Source organism: Aristolochia californica, unplaced genomic scaffold, assembly GCF_029961685.1.
Source record: "Aristolochia californica isolate CCGP_79_NKW_82.1479 unplaced genomic scaffold, dmAriCali1.0.hap1 SCAF_1, whole genome shotgun sequence".
Lineage (NCBI taxonomy): Eukaryota > Viridiplantae > Streptophyta > Magnoliopsida > Piperales > Aristolochiaceae > Aristolochia > Aristolochia californica.
Genome location: NW_027181770.1, coordinates 889,139 through 909,157, shown reverse-complemented (window position 1 = coordinate 909,157; position 20,019 = coordinate 889,139). Strand labels below are relative to the sequence as shown.

At 40.0% G+C, this 20,019-nt stretch overlaps 3 protein-coding genes across 5 annotated transcripts; 1 reads left to right on the top strand and 2 right to left on the bottom strand.

Moving 5' to 3' along the window:
- Positions 1–354: 354 nt before the first annotated feature.
- LOC137955048 (transcription factor PIF1-like) lies at positions 355–5,497 on the bottom strand. Of its 2 annotated transcripts, none has more exons than XM_068801925.1 (9): positions 5,140–5,497; positions 4,943–5,040; positions 4,057–4,858; positions 2,841–2,939; positions 2,565–2,630; positions 2,393–2,458; positions 1,250–1,627; positions 853–919; positions 355–563 (listed from the first exon to the last, which is right to left on the bottom strand). In XM_068801925.1, exons 2-9 carry the CDS (start codon positions 5,032–5,034, stop codon positions 559–561), a joined length of 1,575 nt encoding a protein of 524 aa, XP_068658026.1. In that variant the 5' UTR covers positions 5,035–5,040; positions 5,140–5,497; the 3' UTR covers positions 355–558. The 2 variants fall into 2 exon arrangements, with proteins under 2 accessions (XP_068658026.1, XP_068658031.1); XM_068801930.1 differs by lacking the exon at positions 355–563 and adding an exon at positions 1,098–1,149 and having other exon boundaries at positions 851–919.
- A 2,167-nt stretch (positions 5,498–7,664) lies between these two features.
- LOC137955039 (protein PAM71-homolog, chloroplastic) lies at positions 7,665–12,374 on the bottom strand. The gene is made up of 10 exons (XM_068801919.1): positions 12,133–12,374; positions 11,396–11,555; positions 10,988–11,171; positions 10,147–10,194; positions 9,317–9,413; positions 8,998–9,158; positions 8,724–8,789; positions 8,321–8,371; positions 8,109–8,213; positions 7,665–7,985 (listed from the first exon to the last, which is right to left on the bottom strand). The coding sequence occupies exons 1-10, from the start codon at positions 12,236–12,238 to the stop codon at positions 7,920–7,922; spliced, it is 1,044 nt and encodes a 347-aa protein (XP_068658020.1). The 5' UTR covers positions 12,239–12,374; the 3' UTR covers positions 7,665–7,919.
- Positions 12,375–13,108: 734 nt separating this feature from the next.
- On the top strand, positions 13,109–18,098 carry LOC137958838 (histone-lysine N-methyltransferase family member SUVH9-like). Of its 2 annotated transcripts, XM_068806132.1 has the most exons (3): positions 13,109–14,681; positions 14,784–15,573; positions 17,779–18,098. In XM_068806132.1, exons 1-2 carry the CDS (start codon positions 13,556–13,558, stop codon positions 15,485–15,487), a joined length of 1,830 nt encoding a protein of 609 aa, XP_068662233.1. In that variant the 5' UTR covers positions 13,109–13,555; the 3' UTR covers positions 15,488–15,573; positions 17,779–18,098. The 2 variants fall into 2 exon arrangements, with proteins under 2 accessions (XP_068662233.1, XP_068662153.1); XM_068806052.1 differs by having other exon boundaries at positions 13,109–15,573.
- Positions 18,099–20,019: the final 1,921 nt, after the last annotated feature.

Genomic DNA, 20,019 nt, shown 5'->3' with positions numbered 1-20,019 from the left:
AAACCTTATGTGAACAAGTTCCCCATCCGGTTAACTTGACATAAAACCAGTCACAAGGTGACTTAACCTATGATTAGGGATGGGCATCTGGTTGGGTTTTTACTAGGAACCCAACTCAACTGGAAAAAAGTTAGGGTTCTTGTTTCATCCCATGAGTCCAGGATGTGGTACAGGTGGGGGCTAAAAACTTGTCGAATTATGGATACAAGGATGGTAACCTTTTTGGTGTTCAATAGCCTTCCAAGTCTCGGATTGGACGTACCTTGTGAAGCTTAAAGCAGGGAACAACGAGAGGACCTACGCTTTTCTTTTCTTTTTTGGCTTTTTGTTTTTTGTTTTAACGAAGACGGGAAACCAATAATTTAGAGCCAAAAGAAGAAAAGGGAGGGGAGGGAAAGGAAAAAAAAAAAAAAAAAAAAAGGATTCTACTCCTGATAATTACAGGTTAGCCGTGTCGTATTCCAGTGTCCAAAGCGACCCTGTATACAACATGAGTGTCATGGCTCTTACTCTACAAAAAATAGCTGGCAGCTGCTCCCAATGCTTGTGTGAAACACTTCAACCTGTCATGAACGACTGACCAGTTCAGAAGAAGCATCGTTACATGTCAAATAGGCACCTAATGGATATCCAGTTAAAAGCAAATTCAGAAAGGTTGATTCGACGTAATGCTGCAAGCTGTTTCCTTACACCCAAATGATTGCACTATAGGATAATGGAGTTGACAAAGGTCCTAGTAAATAAATCTCTAAATAAATTAAAGAGCTGCGTCTTCAGCTTCTCCCTAATTTCCTATGGGATGAGAAAAAAGAAAACCAACTCGGTTTAAAAGAGTGTTGATAGCACGAGTACCTGTCTTGGGACTTTCAGGAGTCTCAGCTTCCTTGCGGGTGATGGGTGGCTTGGCTGCTCCTTGGTTCTAAACAAAGAATCCAATATTTCAAACAGAGAAAGAGACCAAAACAGCACAAGCAAACTAGAGTACTTTTTCCCGGAGATAAAAATTGAAGCTTGACATCTCCAGATGTTAATTGCATCTGGAGTGCAGATAAAAATAAATAAAAATAAAAATAGGAATGATATATTTAACAGTCTACTTTTCCCAAATAGTTATTTGGTGAAGAAGCAGTATCTTTGACGAGGATGATTCTGAAATGGAAAGATAAGAAGAAAGGAGAGGTAATACTTCGCACAATACAACCAAAAAGTAAAAGAAGAGTAGGCATGATAGTAATAATAATACTAATACCTGAGGAGGCACTTGCATGTGGTGTAGGCCAAGATAGTGTTGATAAGGGTCAGCAGGATTAAACATTTGTGCCGGGCTGGGCCCTTGTACACCAACCCAATTACATGCTGGATCAACATGGCTTGTTGGTTGAGCTTTTGATTGATCACAGGGTGGTACATGCGGAATATGGAAAGGAGGGATTGGGAGCCTTGGACCCATGTGAGTTGCAGCAGAACCAGGAAGAGTAGTCGGAAGAACTGGTGGGAATGGTAACATTGTTCGGTTCATGTCCATCCCCATTCCCATCCCCATCCCCATTCCCATTCCCATTGGTGGCATGTATTGAGGGACACCAGGAAACATCATAGGCCCCATGCTGCAGCCCATTGACATCATCTGCATAATTTGTTTTTTAAGAAAAGAAAAAGTTCTTGGCAAAACAAATATGTATATGGCACCTCATAAATGATACAGCTTAAAGCTGCTAGTGTAATAAAATATGCTGAACACATGCTTAGCCGTTTTCCTTCAGAGAGAAGCTAAAAAATTAAATATCAAATGACAACATTTCGCACATCAATTGGATTTTAACGCCTGGTTTTAGGATTGCCAAGTAGAACTTTCCACAGATTGGGACCGGACACAAAGGATTAGGAAAATATCTTGGTTCCAGGAGTTTCTCTGCTGTTCCTTAAGAACTTGCACATACTGTTTCATTTTAGTTCAGAAGGTCAGGAACAATATGCAAATAAAATTTTCATGTGTGCTTTTCCATTAAGATGTAATGTTTTACCCAAATTTTATTCCAACGCCAAGCCAGAAATCAAGCTAAGTGGCAACATAAAAGTGTCACTCTGCAACACAATAATGCCACCTCATTATCCTTCTTCCAAAAAGGCCTGCAAACATTAAAAACAGAAGAAAAAAAAAAAGCAACAACTGAAGTTTGGGATATAAGATTATTCCTATCTTGTTCTGATGGTTATAACCTGATAGTGATTACCTCTATCTTGTTTGGAAGGTTACTAGATAAGACCACATAACCTCAATTTTTTAAGTTCTGCCTGGGACCAATATTCTGAAATGCAATAACCATCCTACATGTTGTGCCCAAACCAGTATTAGAAGGACACCAAGGCAATCATCAACAAATAAACACACCTGAACTTGTAACTGCAGGGACTTCAAGTACTCGATTGCTTCATCCAGCATTGAAGCTTTGTCTGTCTGAAATAACATCCTTAAAATCAGAAATTTGAAAACATTTACACACATAAATATATCAACTTCCTCAGAAATTTCTGAAAAACAGCTACATAGATGGACATCAAACCTTGTTACATCGTGGTATAAGTTCTTGCAAGGCCTTCATCTTTTCATTAATTCTATCTCTTCGTCTCTGCATGAAAAAATAGATATATTGGACTCATAGACTGTTTATTACCTTCTCACAGATGATAAAATAACATTGATATTCCTTTTCCTCCCAGCAACGTGGGTAAGAAGTATAAGTGCTTACATATAGACCACTCTGAATAATATAACTAAGAAAACCATTATAGATGGAAATTAGAATTTTGAACAACAAAGATTGCAGAAGAAAACACACCCTTTCAGACAGATTGTGCACCTCTGCTGCACGTGTTCTTTTTGCAGATGTGGGACGTCGAATAGCTTTCTTTTCGTCAACGGATTCGTAATCAGCCTCCTGTCATGCCATAAAATAAATTTAACACTCTTGTAAGCGAAATGAGAAGTAAGGCATCTAAGATACAAGACTGACCAGCTCTCAGTATTCAACAACCATTGGCATATAGGATGAAAAAGGAATTTCCTAGATCTGCAGACCAATGATAAAAGCTTCTAATAATAGAAGATCCACCTGAGTAACTATGGCAAGAACAGAGCACTCCTACACACTAAATGAAGGCTCCTGATGCGTGGACTGCATTATTGTGGCTACCAAGAGAACATTTTGTCAGATTGGTAGAAACATGATTTTATGTATCTATACCATGATTATCTATTGTATGACCCTTCTATCATTTGCCCAAGTTTTCTATACTTATCAGCAAATAGTCAGTCAGGTAGATTAGTATTATCATTTTTAATGACAACAACTAGCGCTGAAAGGACATCAAAAGCTAGCTTTTCTAATGAGTGTCACTAAAAGTGAACAAAATGGACCAACCTCAAAAGACTAAATGGTGGAGATCAAGTACTACTTGTGGTTCTTGATAGTGGCCACTAAGCCAACAAAAGCAACAGCAACCGTTATTACTTGTGTCTATGAATAAACAGGTGATGTTCCAAAACTAAAAAGATGGTCGTCAGATTAACCAATTCTCAGTCAATGAAAACAAAACGATCCCAAGGGTGGCCACCAACACTTTTGGCAAAAGAGAAAAGAAAAAAAAAAAAAAGAAAAAAAAACTGAAGACTTCCTCAAACAATAAGCTGAATAGCTTATTATTGTGTTCTGTCTTAGTTCAGCGTACCAGTATGCTTCGCTAGATCCAATAAAGCACCAGGAATGAATTCCAAGAAAAGAAAGATAGACAGACAGAAAAAGAGTACTTGTTGTCTTTTTCTTTTTTTCTGCCGATCTTGAAATACATGGGCGCCTGTTAACAGTACAGTGTCCAGAAAATTACAACCGACTAGACGTCAAAAAAGCGACCCAAAGGGCACACCAGCCATTAGCTTCCATCAAGACATTATGAGCATCCCGACCCACCCGAATTACCTTGAGGCACGAAAGTAAGCACAGGAAGTTGGGAATGCTAATCAAGATTAAGAATGATTAAAAAAGCAACATGGCTAACCTCGCTGTGGCCTTCGAAGTCATCGGTGTTCCTTGCTTTTCTCTTTCGATCTTCACCTGCCGTCGGCTTAGCAAAAGTATCAGGACTTGCGCCCGAACCCCCAGAAGATGACGTCATCGTCGTCTCACACGTGACTATCTCCCTTTCAGCAGCGCCGCCGCACGTACTGCCGCTGCCGCTGCCGCTGCCGATATTTCCGACGCCGGAGCCCGTTGTCGTCCTTTCTCCGGCCGAAACCCTAACCCTAGATGAGCCTGGGCCCACGGCTGGTGTCACGTTGGAGTCCACCACCGTTGATTCCATTGCGATCTTATCCGAAGCCGACGGTCGGGATTCCTCTCTGCTTCCCTGGCGCGAGAAATGCCCGAAATTGACGAACTTGGGGTTAGGCGGATGGTCATTTCCACTTCGCCGTGCGGACGTCGGTATCGGCGGACGAGAAGATGACGCCACAGGCTTACTCTCCATATGTCGGTCGGCTGCTACCTGAGTAGTTCCGAGCTGAGCAGGGTAGAGAAGTTCAGCACAGAAATCGCGATCGAAGGAGTCGTCGAGAGGATAATGCAACCACGACGCCATTTCGTCCTCTTGCATAAAGAGCTGATTCGCCCCCGCCGTCGAAGGTCCGATCTCGGTGGCGCTGGCGGATTTTTCCCGCGGAGGAGGAAGAACAGCATCACCAATCGGATACGGAGGCGGCAGCGGCGGAGGAGGAGGCGATTTCCTGTGCGGTCTCTGGTTTTGGTTCTGCATCACTACCTGCCCGTTCCGCCATAAGAGCTCCACGAGCTCGTCCTCTGCCCTGTGCAACCAAAAACTTGAAGGATCAAAATAGACGAAAAAATGTTAGAATTACCAATTCCGTCGAAAGACCAAGGAAACTGACATTGTTTGTTTCTTCTGCTGGAAGAAACCAGAGGATGAAGGCATCGAACTATCTTCTTCCATTTCGAAATCCGGTACGATGTGATTCATCATATGAAACTAGAAAAACAAACAAGAAAAGATTATTAGTCACACTGCAAATTTCAAGCACAAGAATCAAACAATAGTAAAGTAGAGCTGAAAAGAACAAATACATACTGCACGGAAAATAAAGATAATTTGGTGAATTTGTGTCGGTGGGGTTGGTAAAAAAGTGTGGATATGGAATCAGAAAACAGAAGGGTTCGAGAGTCGCTGATAAAAACCGACATCCCTGAAAATGGTCAGTGACAGATGCATCGATTTTGCATCGCCCTCGGTTAGTATATGGTTTCCTTTTTATCGCTCAAGCCCAAAAAAGATGGAAACTCGGCAACAGAGTATGAGAGAGTATTAAATAGGCAGAAATCTCTCATCGGTGTAGACAAAACTCAAAAGCGCTTTTTATTTCAGGAGAAGTTTCACAGTAGGGTGGAGACGCCAAACAAACAGCAAAAGCTCTTTCTCCCCTTCACTGGTGCCTTCCGCTGTTGGATAAGCTCTCTTCTCTCTCATGGGATGGGACAGGGAGAATAGGATGCTGCGAGCTCCTGATAATAAAGTCCGGTAAAGGTTTATTTTCGAAACTGTCATTTTCAAGTTTCTACTTCACAGTCAAATTAATACCACGCGCCAGAGAGAGACTGAACGTAGCTCGTACTCTGCATACACTACTCCTAAAGTATTTCCTCTTCTTTCCTCGGCCGTCGTATACTGCTGATCTCGATTTCTCTTTCTAGCTTTTCCTTCTGTAAAAACTTGCTACTTGAGGAAAGAAATATGAACCAGAAACTGGTGTTGGGAGGCTAGTACATAGCAGTTGCACTTACGGTTCCGAAGCGACAGAGAAGCATTTACTGACTGGATGGGCGAACTTAAGTTTCATAGTTTTTACCAAAAAAAGGGAGTAAAATTATTTTTCTCTTCACTTTAAAAATAGGAGGAATAATGGATTGACGTCAGAAAGGTTAGTGGACTACCTCGCGGCGGCCGCCAAGTTCCCGAGGGAGGGGTCGTTGGATGTGCGTGTGCGTATGCGTGTGCGGACGAATTTTGCCTTCCAAACCGACTCTTCGAGTGGTGGTGTGCCGCCAGTATCCTGGAGACAGTTAATGTTTGCGGTGGGCCCATTTGATGCGTCAGCTTCGTAAGGCGTGCCAACGTGGCAGCACGCCGCTCTCTATGCCATGCTCGCCTGTCTGGGGTTACGGATTGGTCCCACCAGAGATTGCCCATCTCAACCTTTCATCTTCTACTCCGGATTGAAAAGTCTTAGAAAAGAAAACTGTACAATAACATAGATTTTGAGGTTATCTGTGAGAAATAACTCGAGGAATGCGATAATTATCATTGGACAAAGTCTATTGAACCATCAATGGATTGGCGTGATTTGACGTTCCCTCACAAATAAAAAAGTTCAAAAAAAAAAAAAAAACCAAAAAAGAAACAGGCAATCTTGCTCAAAATTCCGTTTAGCTGCGGTGGTGTCAGAGTTTCAGGCCACAAAAAAACACAAGGCCTCGCTGCGCCGTTCCAAGCTCCAGCATCCGACCAAAAACGGAAAAACTTCGGGCAGAGCAACGCACGGGATGATGCCACGCGTGATTGCCTCCGCCAAACAGGTGTCTGACAAAATCTAGTAGAGCGCCACGTCGTTTTCCTACTTTTTGTTATGATTACGCAATGATAAGAGCGTAGAAAAATCAACCAGCTTTATTTAATTAGTTAATTACGGAGATTAACGGTAACTGAAACTAAATGGAGAGAAGAAAGTCGGGCTTACCTCCTGCGAAGATTGTTAAAGACGGATCTTTTGGTTTTGTTTGAAGTTTAAACAAAAGGAAGGATGTCGTCTTCCAAGACACACGGAGACAAGAGCCCCCGGAGATTCGTCTCGTCTGGTCTCGTATAGGGAATTCGAGATGAGGATGCGACCTGTTCTTTCCGCCTCTGTCCTCTCTCCCGCCGTTCATTCCCGAAGCAAAGATTGTATTGGGGAGTGGAAGTGGAAGAAGCGTACCAACCCAAAAATTAACGTTACCGATGAAGGGTCACTTGTTCGGGAAGATTTCGTGGACCTGTGAATGTGATGACATATGTTATCGATGGGAGGTGCTTGCTGTCGAGAAGAGAAGCTTGCATCGGATTTTGAGGCCAAGCCTGGAGGACAGATTAGTGAGGGCTTCGAGAAAGACAAATATGTTGTGCAAAATGACTTCCCTCTGGGACTTTTCTATCATCTGAATGTCAAAGTTGCCGTCCCCACAGTTTCCCTTTTCATTCTTGGTAACGTCTCTGCTCTTACTTCTGATACACATCGTCAACTGCATAGATGCACAGGTAAATGCGTGAAATGAAAAAAAAAAAAAAAAAAAAAAGGGGAAGCCACGGGTAATGATATAAGAGGACCGAGATGTTATTTATATAACCTAAGGAAGCAACTTTCGTAACTCTTTAACGTGACGCCGTGACAGAAGGGCTTTTCCGCTTGTGCCAGAGACTATACTGATCACTTGACTCCGCATACAGCAGGACTCGGACCGTGACGGTCTGAACAGCAGTGATGGCTAGTAAGTAATAATCAAAGAGAATAACTTAAAATGGGAACAGTAGCGTATGGGCACCCAAGAGCTCGAATCTCAAGCTTTGCAAATCTCTGTTATTAGATCAGTACGCGACAAGAACGACTTGCGATGTCAATACAATAAATATTGAAGAACACCATAAAAATACAAAATTAATAGGACCAGTCTGCAAAATTTTCGGACTTTTCTCGGACATTAAGAATCCTGTGGGACCATGAAATCACCTAATTTGAGTTTCTGTAAGCCTACTTCAGGCATTTGGATTATTTTTCATGCATTTCTGCTCTATTCTGGAGGCAGCCAGACGGGGTGAAATCAGAAAACTCCAAGGAGGGTGGCTACGGCAAAAATGAGAAACAGCACTCCCCCCAAATAGCCAACCTGGACAATGGAGTATGCAGGAAATCAAGTACATCAAACAACATAATTGATATTTGAAGTTTCTAGCAAAGACTTGGCTTCCATACAACACAAAAATAAGTTTTCTGATCCAGTCGACCCTACCAGTTTTTCTGATATGTATTTGGCAAGAAATGCTCCTCCAAGAATTGCAATAAAAGTGGCAACTAAATGTCCAGCAATGGCTCCACCAGCCACGCCCCATGGAGACTGCAGCGAGAGAAGTTACAAGATGACAGCGTTAAAGCTGGAGAAAGTGAGAAAGCTGACCTACCTATAGAGGAGATTTTCACATGAAATAAAACTCAAAACAACACCTGAGCAGCACCCAAAGCAATTGTAGCCAGCATTGAACGATCTCCCCATTCCTGGATTCATCAGGAAACAGTTATGTTCCAAACTTTTTTTTCTCTGACTATGGAAAGAAAAATGATTGAGACCATCAAAACGCTATTGCCTGATTGTTTAATTATTGAGAATTTTTTTAACTTCAGTATGATTATCACGTCAATCAGAAGATTATGCCGCACATGACCATATTCCAAATATGTAAGCTTGTTGGCATTCCTTTGATTCATTAAGTTAGTATCTACCGTCTAGTATCTAGTTTACCAACTGAGCAACAAATAAAACCAAAATAGAAAAACCAGAACAAACAATTTCCGCAGCAAATCAGCACATGATATGATAACCATTAAAGGAGGACAAGAGGTTACTTACAGCAAAAAATACAAGGCTGAAAGACTTCCAGGTGATTTCAAGAGGATTTGTCAACCTCTTTGCTACCTGGAAATGTAACAAACATTACCCCTTTTCTCATTATCTCTATTAAATGTACTTCGGCTTAATGCACCTCCATATAGGTATAGTATATTATCAAAAAGAGGAGTTCTAAACGATGCATAGATTTTTCATAAAAAAAAAAAATTTGCATAATAAGTGGATTGATTTTATGCATCTGCAACTTGATAATAAACAGGATTCAGAAGTTGACCTTTTCCTTCACCAGCTGTTCAGCTTCCACTAGTTCTCCAAGTTCAGGGCTCTCCTTGCTGCTCTTAGTGACATCTGACGGAAGTTGCCAAGCATCTTTTATCGACTTAAATCCAAAAAACATAAGAAGAGCTACTGCTGCATATTCTCCAATTGGCAATGCTACAAGAGATATCAAATGTCAGTATACAAAATACTAAAGTATTCACTGGCACGTGTATTCATAGCCATACAACAAAAGAAGGCTACGACTTCTCTTGAAACCATGTGATACTTAATATGATGAAAAAACAATGACATAAAGAAGAGTAAACACTTACTAGTCTGAAACTGTGCTGGAACTGAATGAAATATTCGTCCTATTACCACAGACAGAATGGTCATAAGTGAAAGAGCTCCCATTGATCCCAAAAGAACCTGTTCATTTGAACTGAAGTTAATAAAAGAATCATATAGTTGAACTAATCTGCCTTTGGATTCATTATCAAACAACCAAAAAAGAAAGTATGTTTTATGCATTAGCCTCAAAAAACAGTCAATGAAATAATATATATATGCCGAGTAGCAAACATAGCCAACAGAAAAAGGTCTAGAATATAGAGGTATAGTCCAGTATAAAGAAACTGATACGGTGATAGGCTTCATGCAACTCTCTAGTAGACTAACATTAGTAGAATTTTTTTACGTAAAGAAAAAAATGGAATTAATGCAGGGAGAAGAAAGAAAAAACAATACAACAGTGGTGATAATATACTAAAACTGTCCTCAAAGTAGTAACAATAATAGTAAATGAAGTGAAAAAAGATCAAGAGCAAGAAGCAGGGAAGGAGAAACGAGCAGAGATAGGGAACAAAATTAGCAATTTACAGAAAACAAGAAAGGAAGACGTGTATCGAGCAGATTAGCTATGGTACACGAAAAGATCATACAAGACCTCAATAGGAATATCATATAAATGAAAGATATGTTTCTGAAAGACATTCATTTTGCATATAAGACAATCACTACCCTACCCTTACAATAAATAAGTTACGAACTCAAACATTTCACTCACTGAATCATAAATGAGTAAGGAACCATGACAGCACTAATTTAGTTTCACCCAAAAGAACAATGAAAAAAAAAATACAACTGTGAAGAAGAAAAGTACCAATCCTTTTTCATATTGCATAGCAAGCAAAGCAGCAATGAAAAACGTCTGCAGAAGATAGAATAAGAATGTTAATATAGCCTCTTTTGTACTTTACAAAACAATTCAGGATAAAACTGATAGTGATGAGAATGGCTACTGAAAAGCCATCAACGTACAAACTTCAGACCATGGCTACCAAGATCAACAAGATATTTCAAGTTCCAAACTCTGGGTCACCAACAATCCATGCAAATTTGATAATAAAGACATAAAAGTAACTAAACGCAATTGCCAGAACATTTTGGAGCAGACTAGTTTCATGCTAACTACATAATTACATAGGCCATTCTTCTTAGAGAGACCGAGTTAAATAAAGACATAACTGAGAGACAGTTGCAAACAAAAAAGAAGCCAGCAAAAGAAATTAAATAAAGAATTAACTGAAAGAAAATTGCAAACAAAAAGAAGCCAACGAAAGATATTCATCAGCCCCTGAAATTTGGTTTCGGAACACATCAGTTGCATCGGTGATAGTTGTAGACAACCTAATTAAATCCTATGCATCTGGTCTTCTGACATGACTGAAATTTTTAATTTGAAAATTATTCCCGTAGCTCAGAAGATTAGATATGGTCAACTTCTTTGCTGCACTATAAAGCACTTCTGAGCCAACCCTTGAATTTACATAACAATGTTACTAAAACATACAATGAACATGTATTGGATAAAATGAAAAGGTCTAAAACCACTTTTTTGTCATCATAATAATTAACTCACTTTAAATATTTTATTTTCATTAAGCAATACCAGAATAGGAGATAAATTGAATGGAAAGAATCAAGTAGAAATTAGGAATCACCTTGTCTCCTATCTCAGAAACAAATATTAATGTGAATGCAGCAGTGAAGCCTGACTTAGCGATTGCTGCTAAGACGGCAGAGGGACCTCCTTTGACAAAAGCAACCAATGAAAATGCTAGTGCACATCCAACAAGCACACCAGCTATAGGCACTGGAAATGGAACTCCTTTGAGAGGCTTTGCACTGCCAATAGATGAGATACATAAGTTTGTAGTGCATAGGATAATAGAGGTCATTGATGTTGTATTGCAGCACAAATTATCATAGATTCACTGAAAATTCAGTATGGAATGACTTAGTTGGTAAGATAGAAAACTCTGAATTCATTGTAAAAAACAAGCATGAGCAGTTTGTAAGAAGAAATTAATTCGCTTTTAATGTCATAGTAAGGTATTAATTTTACTTACGATTCAGATAAACTTTCACCAGGGGGCTGGTTGGTAGAGATCTTGTGACTCTCATTTCCCTGGCCACCTTCATAACCACCGGCTCCAATATTTATATTTGATGCCTGAGATCTAATTATACCCCGTCGAGTATTGATCCTCAAAGTGTCGCTGTGTCTCACTACAAGAAGGATGTATGTCAATTTTTTGCAATGTATAATAATAAATGCCGTAGGCAAGACTAAGATGCAAGTATATTCCAGAAATTACTGGAAGGAAAATACTATGCAGAGGAGGAATTCGAAGCCCCAAGTTTGCCAGACCGACGAAGAGGTCAATCTCAAATTAAAGGGTCTTCTAAGTTCCACCTAACAAGTCTAGCAGTTCTCAGAGACTAGATTTACATTTCGAGAAAGCTCCATAAATTTGTAGATCATTAAACAAGGGTAGACTCTTTGGTTTCCGTCTTTCTCTAGAAACATAATCGTGGTATTCAACAGTTCCACAAAACACATTTAACTGAACGAGTGGAGAGGTTCATTCGCATTGATTGCGAGGATATACGCAAATTACGGTTTTATTCAGCTTCCGAGTCATCTTCTTCTTCTTCTACTTCACCAGTGTCGACGGTAGATTCCAGTTTCACGAAAGCCACTCGAAAATTAAAACAAATTACATGCAATTTATCCAACTACACATGTACAGTAAATAGCACCAGTGTTTTCCGTAGAGTATTAGAAAAGAATAAAGTAACTTACAGCATCTTATATTTCTTTCAGACAGGCATGGAGGATAATCTAAGAGAGCCAGCGAAGGGATTTTCCCTCTCAGCAAAAGATGAGACTGAAAATTACAATAATGCATCTTTCTGGAACCCTGGCTAAAAAAACATCTCCACCCTGCTCCCCCTAGCCTCTAATCATGTCGAGTTCCGAGCAATCTTCAGCGAACTGAGCAGCTCTACAAGCTGCAGAGTAAAATGAAGTATCTTTTTCTTCTGTGCCCGACTGTCCGGAAGGTTCATCTAGTGCTGAAGGTAGTGCTTTCCCGAGTCGCCACGTGTACGAGTAGAGATAATAAATCGGTTCGGGTAGAGTTTTGTCGGGGCAACGACACGGATGGAAGTTGTGACTTGAATATTCAAGGAATGCCCGCAACAATGTCCCGACTCGCCCGGGCTATAAACGGTTCTGATCAAATTCTCCCTTTTTGTTGTGTTAAGTTGCCTGTAATCAAGGGCAGATTACAGTTCGATTCTTTCTCTGTTTAAACTTAGGGAAAGATCGAAGAATCACAGACAAACTAACTTCACATTACCCGCCCCAAATCCCATTTCCCTTATTCCCCGAATTTGTTACCATTGCCGAATCCCAATTGTTTATAGTCTGTTCGTTAATTTAAATGAACCCGATCTTGATCTCAATCTCAAATTTGACCCGAGATTGAGATAAACCGAACCGAATCAAGCGAGACATGGTGCAGGGACGTGCTAATTCAATGGGGTTGAGACTGCGGCCTTGGCGCTTACCAAATGCCGATACCTGTTGGCGCATGACACATTATTAATGTGGCGTGTATCGAATTCTCCTGGGAGCCCGTGAAGTTCCTCCCCCCCTGCGAATCAGATATCGGTAAGGCACCTCATGGATATCCGATTCTTAATGTGTCGGAGATCGATTTAATCTGTTAAGCTAACGGATTATCTAGCCTACCCTAAAATCGAAGTCGCAGAAATTTCACGTTCACCAGATCCCACTTCCGGCGTAAGACAGCAGCCGACCGGGAAGTGACGCTGCGCTTTCAGTCTTTTAGGGCAGTTACTAAAGAGAAATCAGAAGGTTAGGACCAGGATGTCCGAATAGGCACGAATCTGGGAGTCACTTGTCCTCCTGATACGGTTTGCCATAAAAGGCAATCCATTGCGTAGATCAAGAGGGCTGGGGAGCCCTACTGACACCGAAAGGAACCACACGGGCTCCCCGGAGAGTTCGACACACGCCTCGTTAGTTACGTGTCATGCACCAACAGATTTTGGACCGCAGCTTGTCCGCTGAGAGCTTTGCCATTCTCCTAACATACACTACAAGTTCAAAACTCACTGGACAAACGCGAGGGCAAAATCCGGGAAGATGTTGCAATCCTTTTTGCCCTAGAATGTAGGAGCTCTACGTCTTACCGCTGATGGATGCGATGATCCCGTTTCAAGACCTGAATCTCCTGCCGAATCCACCTTCGATCCTCATTTCCCCTAAAATTGAGCCCAAAACAGAACCGGTGGAACTCCCGCTTCCAGTGAATCCTAACACGAATGAGGATTCCGTTCAAGATATTTCGTCGATCTCACCAGTCGATGAATCCGACGTCTACGCGGAGTTCCTCCGAATATCGCAGATGTTCCACTCTGCATTCGCCCGACAAATGTCCAGGTACAAGGATATGGCAGTCGTCGAGCCCAATTCATTGTCAATCGTTCCGCTTCCAGAGCAGAATGCCATATCCATGATAGTGCCCGCTAAGCATAAGCAGATGCGGTCGGCCGAAATGGTTAGGGCGACGGGTCTCAGTCTCCCCGAAGAGCGATACTTTAGAGAGTTAGTTAGAAAGACTAGGCTTCTGTACGAGTCTCTTCGAATTTTTTTGATTCGAGAAGAAGAGCGCGGGGGGACGGGGGAAGCTCTGGGTCTTCACCCGGGTGCTCGGAAAAGAGCCGACATGAAAGCCGCCAATGCAATGCTGCCGCGAGGAATGTGGCTTAACAGGGACAAACGAATTGTTGGAGCAATTCCTGGGATTTATGTTGGGGATCAGTTCTTTTTCCGAATGGAAATGTGTGTCATTGGATTGCATGGTCAGGTTCAGGCGGGAATAGATTACGTGGGCGCAGCTCGGAGCCCGAACAGAGAGCCGATTGCGACGAGCATTATAGTTTCAGGTGGCTATGAGGATGATGAAGACGCCGGAGAAGTACTCATTTACACAGGTCACGGGGGCAAAGAACGGCATGTTATGAGGCATTGTGTCAATCAGAAACTCGAAGGAGGGAATCTGGCGTTGGAACGAAGTCGGTATCATGGGATCGAGGTAAGGGTAATTCGAGGAATAAAATCCGACCGTAGCCCAACTGGTAAGGTTTATATATATGACGGTCTTTATCAAATCGTTGACCACTGGTTTGATGTTGGAAAATCCGGTTTTGGTGTATACAAATATAAGCTATTGAGATTGCCCGGGCAGCCTGAAATGGGGACGGTGATTTTCAAGTTCGCAGCCGAGTTGAAGCTTAGACCTATGGTGGCAAGACCTAAAGGTTACATAAGTCTTGATATTTCTCAGGGAAAAGAAAAATTACCAGTTTATTTGTTTAATGATGTGGATTCTGACAGTGGGCCTTTGTTCTACCAATATGCAGTGAATCCAGTATACACTTCACTTGGTTTTACTGGCGGATGCCTTGGGTGTACTTGTACTTCGAGTTGTTCCATTGGTTGTCACTGTATAGATAGAAACGGGGGTGAGTTGGTTTATGATGGTAATGGAATCCTTTTTAGAGGGAAGCCTGTCATCTATGAGTGCGGTTCCTCCTGCCAGTGTCCTCCTAGTTGTCCGAACCGTGTCACTCAGAGGGGATTGAAGAGCAGTTTGGAAATATTTAGATCAAAAGAGACAGGATGGGGAGTCAGGTCTTTGGACTTGATTCGGGCTGGTGAATTTATTTGTGAATATACAGGGATTGTCCTTACTCGACAACTAGCTGCAGTTATTTCAATGAATGGGGACGCTTTGATTCATCCCAGTAGGTTTCCTCACAGATGGATGGAGTGGGGAGATATATCCCATATTTTTCCTGGTTGTGTGCAGCCAGGTTTCCCTTCTCTACCCCCATTGGATTTTGCTTTAGATGTTTCGAGACTGAGGAACGTGGCATGCTATGTCAGCCATAGTTGCACTCCAAATGTGATGGTGCAGGTTGTATTGTATGATCATTGTAATGTCATGTATCCCCATCTTATGCTTTTTTCTATGGAGAATATTCCGCCTTTAAGGGAACTTAGTGTTGATTATGGTGTGACGACTGAATGGAGTGGGGAACCTCTTGCCATAGACTGTAAGTAAAAAGAGGAGACAGACATTTTGAATTCCTGCGGTTTCAAGGATATTGACCGTGGTTGTCAGTTTTGCCCACCTACTGTCTAACTTTGGTAATACTCAAATCTGTTTTACTTCATTTGAATTGTGTATGAAGATGGTCCTGGGTTCTCTTGAGCTGCTTGAACATTTGCTTTGAGATAACCATTTTCTATGTTTAAGATACTTTGTTGTTAAGACTTATTGTCCTTCTTACAGCAATCATAGATTTTAGCCTTTAAGGTGGACATGTTTATTGACGGCTTTAGTATATGTCATGGTACAGCTAATGTTTATGAAATTACGTGTCTTTTGTTACTGTAGTTGGTAATATGGTACTGTCATTGCTTTCTTTGGATGATAACTAAGGAAGCATGGGACCTTGTGTCCTGTTGCTCTGTAACTCAATAGTCTTCCCTTAAACTAGATGCCTGAATGACCCTTTGGTGCATATTCTAAATGTAGGCAACTACTCATTTATTCATACGCACACATTTTTGAGGCTGTAGTGTCCTTCTCTTATCATCTTTTTTTGGTCTACTCATCATCGTTCTCATTGTGCATAATCTTTCATTTATGTTGCAAGATGTGACAGAGGTCTTAGATTGGCTGTCACCTACCAGACACAGCCCTGTTTTTCCTGGGTTTGAAACCAGAAGCTAAATACTAGTTGGAGGAACTTTCTTCAGTCTGTGGTGTATTCAGGAAGTAAACATGAGTTTTAATGATTACATTGTACCGTAACTTATTTTATAATCTGAAGCTCTGTATAATTATTGATTGTTTTAGTTTGTTTTTCTCTGACTTGGTTGAGTACTAAATCATGTTTTGTAAACTCTTTAATATAGTTTAGTTTTTATTTGCTTAAAAGTTAGATTAGATTTTAAAAATCAAGTAGATTACAGTATTTATGTAGGACTTTGCTTATGCTTCCATAAAGCCCATGGCTGCGTTTAAACTTTCCTTGAACATTTGATGTTGGGCAATTCTACTGCACTCACCTGGCTAGACCTATTTGGAGGAACACATACTCTCAAGTCATTAGTGAAAGTAATATTTACTCAGTATCGGGTGATTGCTGTAAGTGTATCAATGTTATTTGATTTGATTAAGTTGTCTATTTCTTTTCATTTAATTTTTTTAATATTTCCGTTCCGGAATTGGTTCTTGGGCATTGTCAATTCAAAGTGTGGTAGATCATGGCATCTCTTTGCTGTTCCACATATCTCAGGGCCTCTTTACTGTCATCTTCCAAATTATTGATACAATCATAGAAGGTGGAAACTATTTCTATGTCATGGCATAAAACATTGGATAATGTATTTACCATGATTGGCAGTAGGTCCAAAGACTCATCTTCTACTGTTTTCCTGGTATGTTCATTGTCACAGTCACAGTCACAGTTTTGAGGCCATAGATTCCATTTTAGATGGTGCAGTACTAATTATTTTTTCTTCTGAAATGCTGCATTTATAATTTCTTGTTGAGCCCTCTTGAGTTATTTAACTAGTGCATTCGTCTGTTTTATTATCTTTCTCCTCTCAGTACTAAGGCACACTAGATATTTTCATCTTTCAGTTAGTCGAGTGGTTCAAAACATTGTATGTAGTGTACCAACATCCTTCTATACTCTTTTATGGGAGTCCTGTTAGTGCACAAGAGATGCTAGGGAGAGAAGGTGAACTTTGTAAAGGAAGTGTCTAAAACACATTAATCATTCTAAGTTGGAAATCAGATTACTTACAGAAAGTTAATCACCCTATTTATGCATGAATGGGGAATTTTTTAATTGAAACAGAAAAGGCATTAGTATGGCTAATTTGATAATGGGTGCACCTAATTCACATATATAGATACATCCTTATCTTTGTTACACAGTGTTGATGAGATTACCTAGTGAAGAAGATAGCCAGTGTCCAAATTTGAACAAAATTCAAAAAAAGAACATATATGAGCTACTTTCTTTTTAATTTACCAACATTATATATGGTCTGTCCAAAAACTGATGGGATATACTTTTCATTTTTCTGCATGTGTGAATGATGATGTCTGATTTGCTGATGCCAGTTCCAGAGGTGCTCTCCATCTTCTGAGTTACCACTAGAAAAATTGCAAATTATTCTGTGGCTTGTGTGAACATCCGATTCTTTGATCCCTTATGTCTTTTTCTTTTTTTGTTTTCTTCTTTCCTTCATGTTGCTTTCTGAAACTGATAATGATTTGGTATTTTTATCCTGTATTTATTATACTAAAAATGTCTGTTTCCTACTGCCTATCAGGACTTGAGGCAAGTTTTATGAGGATGGTTGCCCAAAGATGAGAGGAGAGAAGATTTTTATGGAGTGGGTATGACCACATTTGAGGCCCTGTTATCAAAAGTTATATGCAAACTACTAAAAAGTTAAATGCCGGTGGTTTGAAAGCGAGTCCTTCAGTTGGTGAAAGGTACATTAGACAAGGCTTTTTTGTGAGTTTTGTGAGAACCACTGTACACCCTCTCAACCTGATGTAAATCTACTGTATCGACAGGTCAGTGTAAGGAGGTAACCTGTAAAAAGATATGTAGATGTAATGATGAAATGGTTTGGTTTTATGTGCAGATTCTGGTATGCTTGCTTCATTGTCTATCTTTCTTGCTGGAATGTGTCTGTACCTCTTCTTTTTGGCAGGGTTTCTTTCTTTGGGTGGAAATTCTTTTCTAAGAATATTTTATGGTGTTACCGTTTTGGACAAATCCTAGTTTAATATATGACACAACTCTGGAGATTGTCAATAACAATATTTAGAAAGATCGTAACAAATGATGATCTATACCTTTTCTGTTTTGTGCTTGTCGTATGGCCTTACTCCCTTACCTGCTCTATGTTTACTGTGGATATCTAAACATTCAATTTCAGGGAAAAATGGGGAAGCATGGCTCTAAAACCTTTAATGGGTTTGTTTTGCCGTATGTTTTTCTTATTCACCTTTAATTAATAGGAAGGGCAGTTTTTCTTTTGTTTTGTGTTTTTTTTTTTTTTTTAAGTTTTTAGGCATCTGAAATTTTAACGAGTGTTCTTGCGCGAATTTTGTATGCCTTTGGTATGGTTGAGTCAGATTTCGTTGCCATTCTTACTGTTTTTGTTTGTTCTGTTTTTTGTGATGAAAAGGTATGAATTACATTTCTTTTATGAGATCATCTTAGATGTTAGATGTTGTATTCTTAACTGTTGCCTAATATTTAAGATCTAGACTTGTAGTTGATAAATTGATTTCACTGTAAGCGAAACTAACATAGGCACTCAAGGATAGGTAAAATATTAATATAGTCATTATCTAAATATGGCTATTTAAATTGAGTATTCCTCTGTAAACATTTTATAGACAAGAGCAAAATTGTATATTAGATAAAAAAGGTTGAAATGAGACATGGGAGCCTAAATTGAACAGCCACGAGCTCTGAGTATAGCTGTTAGGGAGATTGTAGGAGGTTCCTGTAGCAGAGCTGGCATAAGAGGTGAAAATCAGGTGGAAGAACATAACAATACCAATCATAATACACTTGCTTATCAGTTTGAATTGAAAGAAAGAATACCTCAAAACTTTTGACATAGTAATACAGATCATGGACAGCTGAAGCTCAAAATCAAGAGGCCATTGTGCACTATCAAAAGAAATTTCAATTTAATAAGACCGACAATCACTACATAAGCAGACTCCAGAGAGGAATTAAACAGTTGTATGAAACAGGGCATAAATTATCTCCTGGTCTCACAATTACTTCAGACAATTATTTCAATTGAAGGACGAAAGTCCGGAAGTGATTTAGGGAAAAGGGAAGTTTGTCTCTTCCTCGTCGACGAACGGACCTCGGCCTAAGCTCAAAAGAAAGCCAAAAAATCCACAGAGGCGGCCATACAAAAATCGCCTGCAAAGAGAAAACCTGCAAAATAGCCTTTGAAATGTAAAACAGTGATTCGTGAAAGAATGTCCACAGTTCATAAACCAAAACATAAAAGTAATTGGTATTGCACTCTATCAAGAATAAAAAAAGCTACATCGTACAAAAATAAAACGAATAAAACTGAATTTTGTGCTGGTTCAAGACTTTGTATACGATGAATAAACCCTTTTACTGAACGAAACTCACTTCAACTCATTTCATTCTCAATATTTATTATAATTCCAGTAAGAAAACTGATAATCAAAATCTGCAGTGCTTCCAGTTTAAATTGCATAATGAATGAAATATAGAAGGAAAAAAGAGAAGTGATGGAATATGCATCTAATTGAAATGGAGCCCTGACATTACAGCTTAGATAGAAACAGTAAAAAAATACTTAAGGAAGACCTCATGTGTTTTTAGTAAAAAAGCAAACAAAATTACTTTCCGATGAAAGGGAGGGGGAGGGGGAGGAGGAAATGACTCAATGATTGCCTTTGTGAAAGAGCAATGGGGCCTTCATTCTGCTGCAAAAGGTGAACTAATTGCCGAAGCAAAGGTTGATTCCGGTTGAAAGGGCTGGAGATAAAGCAATCTT

Coding starts and splice junctions, on each gene's coding strand:
- LOC137958838 (XM_068806052.1), top strand. CDS start 13,556: ATGGATGCGATGATCCCGTTTCAAGACCTGAATCTCCTGCCGAATCCA.
- LOC137955048 (XM_068801925.1), bottom strand. CDS start 5,034: ATGATGAATCACATCGTACCGGATTTCGAAATGGAAGAAGATAGTTCG. Junction 4,859..4,942: donor CAGCAGAAGAAACAAACAAT/GTCAGTTTCCTT, acceptor TTGGTTGCACAG/GGCAGAGGACGAGCTCGTGG. Junction 1,628..2,392: donor CCCTGCAGTTACAAGTTCAG/GTGTGTTTATTT, acceptor CAAATTATGCAG/ATGATGTCAATGGGCTGCAG.
- LOC137955039 (XM_068801919.1), bottom strand. CDS start 12,238: ATGCATTATTGTAATTTTCAGTCTCATCTTTTGCTGAGAGGGAAAATC. Junction 11,172..11,395: donor GGTGAAAGTTTATCTGAATC/GTAAGTAAAATT, acceptor ATCTATTGGCAG/TGCAAAGCCTCTCAAAGGAG. Junction 9,414..10,146: donor TGCAATATGAAAAAGGATTG/GTACTTTTCTTC, acceptor TCAAATGAACAG/GTTCTTTTGGGATCAATGGG.